An 8,816-nucleotide genomic window follows, 5' to 3' on the forward strand; every position below is an offset into this window, starting at 1 on the left:
TTGCTTCTTTCCGCTCGGGTGCTTCTTGCTTGGATGTTTTCTTCACATTATTGACTCCAAAACACTCCATAGTTCTTCCTAACTTGGATTAGTCCTTGCGAAGTAAAAGAACACCAATTAGAGCATTTTGTTATAATTTAGCCTATAAAACAACAATAAAGCATGGTATAATTAGGGTGTAAATATCGTCTATGTAGCCTATTATCATCTTTCATGGATGGTTCATCTGGATATAATCTAATTTGCATGGCACCGAAGGACGAAGAACTTACTGCCTTTCGCACCCTTAAAGATATATACTGGTACAAGGTAATGCCTTTCGGTTTGAAGAATGCTGGTGCTACATATCAACGTGCCATGCAAAATATTTTTGATGACATGCTTCATAAAAATGTGGAGTGTTATGTTGACGACTTGGTAGTAAAGTCAAGGAAGAAAGATGATCACTTGCAAGATTTGAAGATGGTATTTAAACGGCTTTCGAGATACCAACTCAGAATGAATCCGTTGAAGTGCGCTTTTGGAGTTACTTCTGGGAAGTTCCTCGGTTTTATTGTTCAACATCGAGGTATCGAAATTGATTAAGCTAAGGTGGATGCTATCTTGAAAATGCCCAAGCCTAAAGATATTCATGAATTAAAAAGCTTGCAGGGTAAGTTGGCATATCTTAGAAGATTTATTTCGAATATGGCTGGAAGATGCCAACCATTTAGTCACGTCATGAAGAAAGGGGTTCCTTTTGAATGGGACCAAGCTTTCAAAAATGCTTTTGAAAGCATTAAGTCTTATCTGATGAAATCTCCAGTACTGGCAACCCCCATACTTGGAAAGCCATTAATATTATACATTTCAGCACAGGAAAGGTCAGTAGGAGCGCTTCTCACTCAAGGAAACAATGAAGGCAGAGAAAATGTGCTTTATTACTTGAGTAGGATGATGACGCCAAATGAGCTCAAGTATTCGCCTATTGAGAAGTTATGTTTGGCACTTGTCTTCTCTATTCAAAAGATGAAGCATTACTTCCAAGCTCACGTTGTGCTACTCGTCTCAAGAGCAAACCCTATCAAGTTTATCATCTCTAAACCAGTCCTAAGTGATCGATTAGCGAGGTGGTACCTCCAGTTTCAACAATTTGAAATTGTGTATGTTCCTCAAAAGGCAGTAAAAGGACAAGCATTAGCAGACTTCCTAGCTGACCATCCGATTCCAAATAATTGGGAGTTGTCTGATGAATTGAATGATGAAGATGCAATGGTCATAGAAATTCAGCCTCCTTGGAAGATGTACTTTGATGGCGTTGCACATCGTGAAGGAGCTGGCACTGGAATAGTGTTTATCACTTCTCAAGGAGAAGTTTTGACCTATTCTTTCACTCAGACACAACGGTGCTCCAATAATGTTGTTGAATATCAAGCGCTCATACTTGGGCTTGAAATGGCTGTGGATATCAAACAATTGCAATTACAAGTTTTTGGAGATTCCAAGTTAGTGATCAATCAAATTTTGGGTAGCTATGAGGTCAAGAAGCCAGAGTTGGTGCCATATCACAAATATGCTCAAAGATTGGTAAGTTGGCTTGGAGAGGTAACTATTAAACACGTGCAGAGAAAGGAAAATAAGAGAGCTGATGCATTAGCAGCCTTAGCTTCTACATTATCTTTGCCTGATCAGACACAAGTCGTTGTTTGCCAAAGATGGGTAGTTCCTCCACCAAATGACTATGAGGAAGAAGAAAGCGAAGTTGAGCATATTGCTTCCGTTCTTGAGGTTGAAATTGAAGACTGGCGACAACCATTAATAGATTATCTTTGTTACGGTATATTGCCAGAAAATCCTCGAAGGAAAACGAAAATCCGAAGGATACCCCCTCGTTTTCTTTATTACAAGAATACACTCTACAGACGATCATTTGATGGAGTGCTCCTACGTTGTTTGGGGACTGACGAATCCCTTCAAGCCTTGCAAGAAGCACACTCTGGAGTATGTGGTGAGCATCAATCTGGGCCAAAACTTCATTTCCACATAAAAAGAATGGGGTATTATTAGCCAACCATGGTGAAAGATTGTTTGGATTATGCTCGGAGGTGTAAAGCTTGCCAATTCCATGCTAACTTCATACATCAACCACCTGAAGTATTACACCCAACTGTTGCTTCTTGGCCATTTGATGCTTGGGGTTTGGATGTTGTTGGTCCATTGCCAAAGGCTTCTGGTGGACATCTATACATTTTGGCCGCAACTGATTACTTCTCGAAGTGGGCTGAAGCTGTTTCTCTTAAAGAAGGAAAATGTGGCTAACTTCATCCGAGTCAATATTATCTATCGATTTGGCATTCCGCGATATATATTGACAGACAATGTTAATCCATTTGATAACATGTTGATGAATAAAATATGTGATCTTTTTGGCTTCAAGCAACGCAATTCCTCCATGTATTATGCTGCTGCCAATGGACTTGTTGAAGCATTCAACAAGACACTCTGCAACTTGTTGAAAAAGGTTGTTTCTAAGTCTAAGAGAGATTGGCATGAAAGGATGGAAGAAGCTCTTTGGGCATACAGGACCACATATCGCACACCAACGCAAGCGACTCCTTATTCACTTGTTTATGGAGTTGAAGCAGTCCTTCCACTTGAGCGTCAAATCCCATCGCTGCGGCTTGCCATTCAAGAAGGACTCACTGATGAAGAAAATGCTCGGTTACGCCTTGAAGAATTGGAAGCTCTTGATGAAAAGAGAATAGAAGCTCAACAAAGCCTTGAATGTTATCAAGCTCGCTTGTCTCGATCTTTTAACAAAATAGTACGCCTTATATCTTTCCAAGTGGGTGACCAAGTTCTTGTAGTCAAAAGGCCTATTATTACCTCTCGTCGATCTGGGGGCAAAATTCTCTTCTAAGTAGGATGGACCATATATCGTACAAGAGGTATACTCAAGTGGCGCTTACAAGATAGTTGACTCGGAAGGTTTGTGGATTGGCCCCATCAACGGGAAATTCATGAAGAGATACTATCCTTGAAGAAAAAAAATACGCTCCTCGACGCACGAGCATAAACTGCATGTTACTCTTGGCCCGCAAGAGTATAAACTGTGCACGGTCCAAAAAAAAAAATCTGCTAGGTTGAAAACCTCGAAAGAGGTGGCTTAGGCAAAAGTTAGGACATCCAAAAAAAAGACCGCTAGGTTGAAAGCCTCGAAAGAGGCGGCCTAGGCAAAAGTTAGGACGCAAAAAAAAAAACTCACCCATTTCGAACTACAGAATGACTTGATCCTCTTCACCGAGGTACGTAGGCAGTTTAGAGTTTCATTCTAAGTTCAGTCATTTGAGTTCAAAAATATATATTACCCAAGGCATTATTCAAATGAGGTACGATGGAGTATAATTCACTTGATTGACACTTGAAAATTAGGTGGACATGTATTCCTTCGTTGAACTCTCTGTCTTATCTTGATGGGTCAATGGGAGCAACCCCTCCATGTCAAATTGAGGTCTTCGATGGAATGATTGTAGTTTCTTTAATAAGAGGCTAAATATTCAAGTTGAAAGTTCCAATTCTAAGTCAAGTTGATTTTGTCAAGTCTATCACATCATCAATTTGAAGTATTCAAGCCCGCTAGGTCTTAAAATTGCAGTATTCAAGTGCACCAAGTCATCAAATCCATAAAGTACTAAAAACAAAGAAGCTCACTCGTTATAAACTGCAGAATGACTTGATCCTCTTCACCGAGATTGGTATCTTCAAGACAATTATAGTCTTTAGCAGGCTGGAAAGTTTTCAAGACTGTCATGTCTTTTAGCTGAATTTTTCAAGTTGCCAAGTTGAATTCTTCATATTTTCTATATCATTGATTTGAAGTCTCTGCATGCTAAATCTTCAAGTTGAAGTTGAGTTAAATTCTTCTAGTCCGTTAAGTCTTCAACTATCCAAGTCTGCCACGTCTTCAAGTTGAATTCTTCAAAGTGGCTACATATTCAAGTTTAGCTCTTATACTTTAACCTTAAAGTTTAATCATCAAGTTAAAATCTTCAAATCCACTAAGTCTTCAAGTAAAAGACTTCAAATCTGTCAAGTCTTCAAGTAGAAGCCTACAAGTCTATCATGTCTTCAAGTTGAAATGTAAAAAAAGATTCTTCGATTGTGAGGTTATCTTTACTAAAGTAGTATCTTTGAAATTATTTTTTTTTCTACCTGCAAAAAAAACGAGAAACATATCTATATAAAGGAGATTATAAAATTACCTGTGAAGGTTGAAGATGAAGAGATATTCTTGGTGGTCAGCTTTTTGAAAAAAATAAATCATGCTTCATACAATCTTTGATTCATGTATCTCGAAATGAAGACGATTTTTCATTCCTTTGCGCCAAAAGATCAAATCTTTTGGTGGTGAAGTAAAATCTTCAACTTAGACTGTATAATGGACTTTGCTGGTCTTCGTCTTGGGCAAAATATAGTCTTCAGCGTAGACGGTGTAATGGTATTTTATCCTCGGACAAAGTAAAGTCTTCAGCCTAGAGGGTTGTCTTCGCCTAGGACAAAGTATAGTCTTCAGCTTAGACGGTGTAATGGTCTTAGCCTCGGACAAAGTAAAGTCTTCAGCTTGGATAGTTGTCTTCGCCTTTGCGAAATAAATCTTTGGCTTAGACGGTGTAATGATATTTGTCTCAGATAAAAAGTAAAGTCTTTGGCTTATATAATGGTCTTTGCCATAGATAAAGAAAGTCAAGTTTTCAAACAAAATGAAGTATTTTGCTTAGACGGTGTAATGGTCTATGACTCAAATAAAGTGAAGTCAAATCTTCAAACAAAATAGAGTCTTCAACTTAGACGGTGTAATGGACTTCGCTTCAAATAAAATGAAGTCTTTAGCTCAGACGGTGTAATGGTCTCGCTTTAGACAAAATAAATCTTTGGCTCAGACGGTGTAATGATCTTTGCCTCAGATAAAAGTAAAATCTTTGGCTTAGACATTGTAATGATCTTTGCCGTAGATAAAGAAAGTCAAGTTTTCAAATAAAATGAAGTCTTTGGCTTAGACGGTGTAACGGTCTATGACTCAAATAAAGTGAAGTCAAATCTTCAAACAAAATAGAGTCTTCAGCTTAGACGGTGTAATGGTCTTTGCTTCAAATAAAATAAAGTCTTTAGCTCAGACGGTGTAATGGTCTTCGCTTTAGACAAAATAAATCTTTGGTTCAGACGGTGTAATAATCTTTGCCTCGGATAAAAGTAAAATCTTTGGCTTAGACAGTGTAATGATCTTTGCCATAGATAAAGAAAGTCAAATTTTCAAATAAAATAAATTCTTTGGGTTAGACGGTATAATGGTCTATGCCACAGATAAAGTGAAGTCAATTCTTCAAACAAAATAGAGTCTCCAGCTTAGACGGTGTAATGGTCTTCACTTCAGACAAAGTAAGATCTTTAGCTTAGACGGTGTAATGGTCTTCACCTAGGATAAAGTTAATTTTTGGCTCAGACGGGGTAACGGTTTTCGCCTCACATAAAGTCAAGTCAAATTTTCAGGCAAAATAGAATCTTTGGCTTAGACGGTGTAATAGTCTTTGCCTCAGATAAAGTAAAATTTTGGCTTAGACGGTGTAATCGCCTTCGCTTAAAAAAAAAATTCATTTGAAACGGTGTAAAGTTTTTGCCTTGTTCAAATAATGCTTTCGTCTTGTATGAAGTAATTGTTTTTGCCAACATGAGTAAAATCTCGGGTGGGTAAATTTTAATCGCTTCATATTTGCTACTTCTTTTGAACTTTACGGGTGAAAAAAAAAAGGATGACACAATGAAATACAAGCTAAAGAAAAAGATAGAAGTTACCGGTCAAAAGAGATAGTAACTTCTAAAATACTTCCTTTACTACTGCAAAAAAAAAAAGCAGAGTAAAAAAAAGTACAAAAATAAATGATTTTATTCATGAAAGGTTATTTCATGTTAAAACAAAGCAAAAAAAAAATAAAATAAAATAAAACTCTTCAGAATAGCTAATTCTTCTGGAGCACCACGTTCTCAATATGAGTTTAGAAGAAAATTGATTACGCGACATTTGATTATGTGGGAGGAAGTCCAAAGCTAAGGCAACCAAACCAATTAAGTACTTTCATTATCTTTCAACACCTTACGGGTTACTACAGCTATTGTCGCAAAGCTAGACGTACATATGCAACACAAAGATTAAAGGCTTGGCTTGATTACAATATCCAAAGCAGTAACCAATAAAGGCAAAAGAGTTAGTCAAACACATGGGAGTTAGATGCTTACTAAAGGATCATTCACACAGAGTTCTACGGATACTGATCTAGACTACAATTAATGTCGTTTATAATGGAACTGATCTTTCATTATCTTGCACTACATACTGGTTTGATTCTTTAATCACAGGAAGACAAAAAAAAATGGATCTTATGGGGAAAAAAAGAGCCAATAAAAGGAGGAAAGATCAATTAAAAGAAGATTTCAATGTTATCAATAGAAAGTTGTCAAGGATCGTCTCTGTGAGTATTACAGTAAGCATTTAAATTTTGTTGGATTTAAATAATTTGGACCATATTAAATTCAAGACATTAGTCCAAACAAATGGCTAGTAAATTGGGCTACTTATTTAAATCAAATATATGTGTTGGGCTATCCATTTAATTGGACTACGGATTAAATGATAAGTCCACTTCATTAGTCCAAGGTACAAATGGCTATTAGCCCTTTCTTAAAGCTCAGGCTCATGCCACGTGTCTAGTGATGTGGCAATCCAAGTCAAAAGAACAAGCCAATAATATCATGCGGCGTGTCAAGTGACGTGGCAATCCAAGCCAAATAAGTGAGCCAATAAAATCATGTTATGTGTCAAGTGATATGGCAATCCAAAACAAATAAATGAGCCAATGAAATCATGCCATGTATCAAGTAATGTGGCAATCCAAGTCAAAAATCATGCCAAGTGTCTGGATGGTATGGGTCAGTTCAAACGGACCAATCAAATCGCAGAGCAACATCACTCCCTACAACTATAAATAGAGGTCTTCATAAAGCTAGAAGACACCAGAAGTGATAACAAGAAGCAAGCAGAGAGCTCGTGGATCAAACACTGCAGATTTCTCTACAAGCTACAAGTTCAAGCACTCAAGCTACAAGTTCAAGTTCAAGTTCAAGATCAAGAACGAAGCCAAATCAAATACCAAGGCGTTCAAGATCAAATTACTTGTTCGTGATCAAACCCAAATTCAAGTTCAAGGAGGAGATTCAAGATCAAGCTTTACAAGCCCTTGAATCAAATCAAAGTCAAGCTCATTAAGATACTTTACATTCTTGAAGAATTAGAGGAATACCATAGAGATTGTAATACTTTCATTTATTGAAATCAAATACTACATTTGTTACGCAATTTTCCAGTCTTGATTATTTATTTTTCTCGACGCGAAAATTTGTTGGTACAATCATATTTTTCATGAAATATTAGAATTTAAAATATTTCATGATATTGCTTTCACCATTACAGTACGTAACAAGTACTAATATATAGTGTAGGGTGTACAAACCGAACCGGAAAACCGCACCAAACCGAAAAGTCAAACCAAATCGATTAAAAAATCCAACTAGGTTTGGTTTGATTTGGTTTGGTATTGAGTAAAAAAACCAAACCAAACCGACATATAAGTATATAATTTTTATATATACTTTTAAGACTTTATATAGAATTTTCTTTACCAAAATTTTAGAAATATTTGGGATTCTCTTATGGAATGTAATATTTAATAAAATATGAAGTACTCCATTTCAATTAACATTAAATAATGGGTTATATGATCATTTTCTTATCAAGTGTTATTGAAATGCATTAATTTCTTTGTTCTTCCATGTTCATATGTCAAAATTTATTAAATTCTTATGTCTTTTTCGAATTTGAAGTGATATTTCGATAATCTAAAATTAAATATAACTTATCATTAATTAGATATCATATAGTAGATTTTTATATTTAATTATTAAATTCGTTTAACCTTGTAAGTATGCATCAACGAAAAATTATTGTCAGATGACTAAACAAATAACTAGCATGTGTTACTAACGAAATTCTACCAAAAAAATATTTTAATAGATCATATGTTTGTCAATTTTTTCAATTTTTACTAAACATATATTTACTTGTAAAAAATTTAACAAAGTAAGATTGAAATAATATTCACGTAACAAAAAAATCCGAAAAACCCGACAAAACCGAACCAATCCAACCCGATATAGTTGGTTTGGTTTGGTTTTAATAAAAACTGAACCAACCCGGTCCATGTACACCCGTAATATAGTGTACTTCCTACATTACAATATGTTTAGTAGTTGCATTTATTGTAGAGAGAATATGGAATAATTATGGCGCAGCTTCAGCTGACCAAGGACATGACCCTTGGTAGGAAGGTATGGAGGTCGAGGATTAGGGTAGTAAAGTAGGTAGTCTAGAGTGTTCATAAAAGTAGTATTGGTATGCAGTCTCGCTTCTGTGGACAGTAGATTTTTTATGACTAACCGTTGTTTCCTTTCATTATATGGTTTTTTTGGTACTGTCCCTTCTTGCCGATCTATATTTTCATTAATGTGGTGCCTATGCTTTCCTGAGCCGAGGGTCTACTAGAAACAACATCTCTATCCTTACAAGGTAGGGGTAAGTCTGCGTACACACTACCCTCCCCAAACCTCACGGTGTGGGATAAGACTGGGTATGTTGTTGTTGTTTTCTCCAACTTCCTCAGGATGTTCTCTTAATTTGTTTGTATTTAATAAAACCTTCTTATGTCTCATACCTAAGATTCCTAATGCCA

General features: G+C 36.2%; 1 protein-coding gene across 1 annotated transcript; it reads left to right on the plus strand.

The window, feature by feature from the left end:
- The first annotated feature begins 687 nt into the window (after positions 1-687).
- LOC109239622 lies at positions 688-2,046 on the plus strand. The gene has a single exon (XM_019406213.1). It carries the CDS (start codon positions 688-690, stop codon positions 2,044-2,046), a length of 1,359 nt encoding a protein of 452 aa, XP_019261758.1.
- Positions 2,047-8,816: the final 6,770 nt, after the last annotated feature.

The sequence above is a fragment of the Nicotiana attenuata genome, unplaced genomic scaffold (genome assembly GCF_001879085.1).
Source record: "Nicotiana attenuata strain UT unplaced genomic scaffold, NIATTr2, whole genome shotgun sequence".
In the NCBI taxonomy this organism is placed as follows: Eukaryota; Viridiplantae; Streptophyta; class Magnoliopsida; order Solanales; family Solanaceae; genus Nicotiana; species Nicotiana attenuata.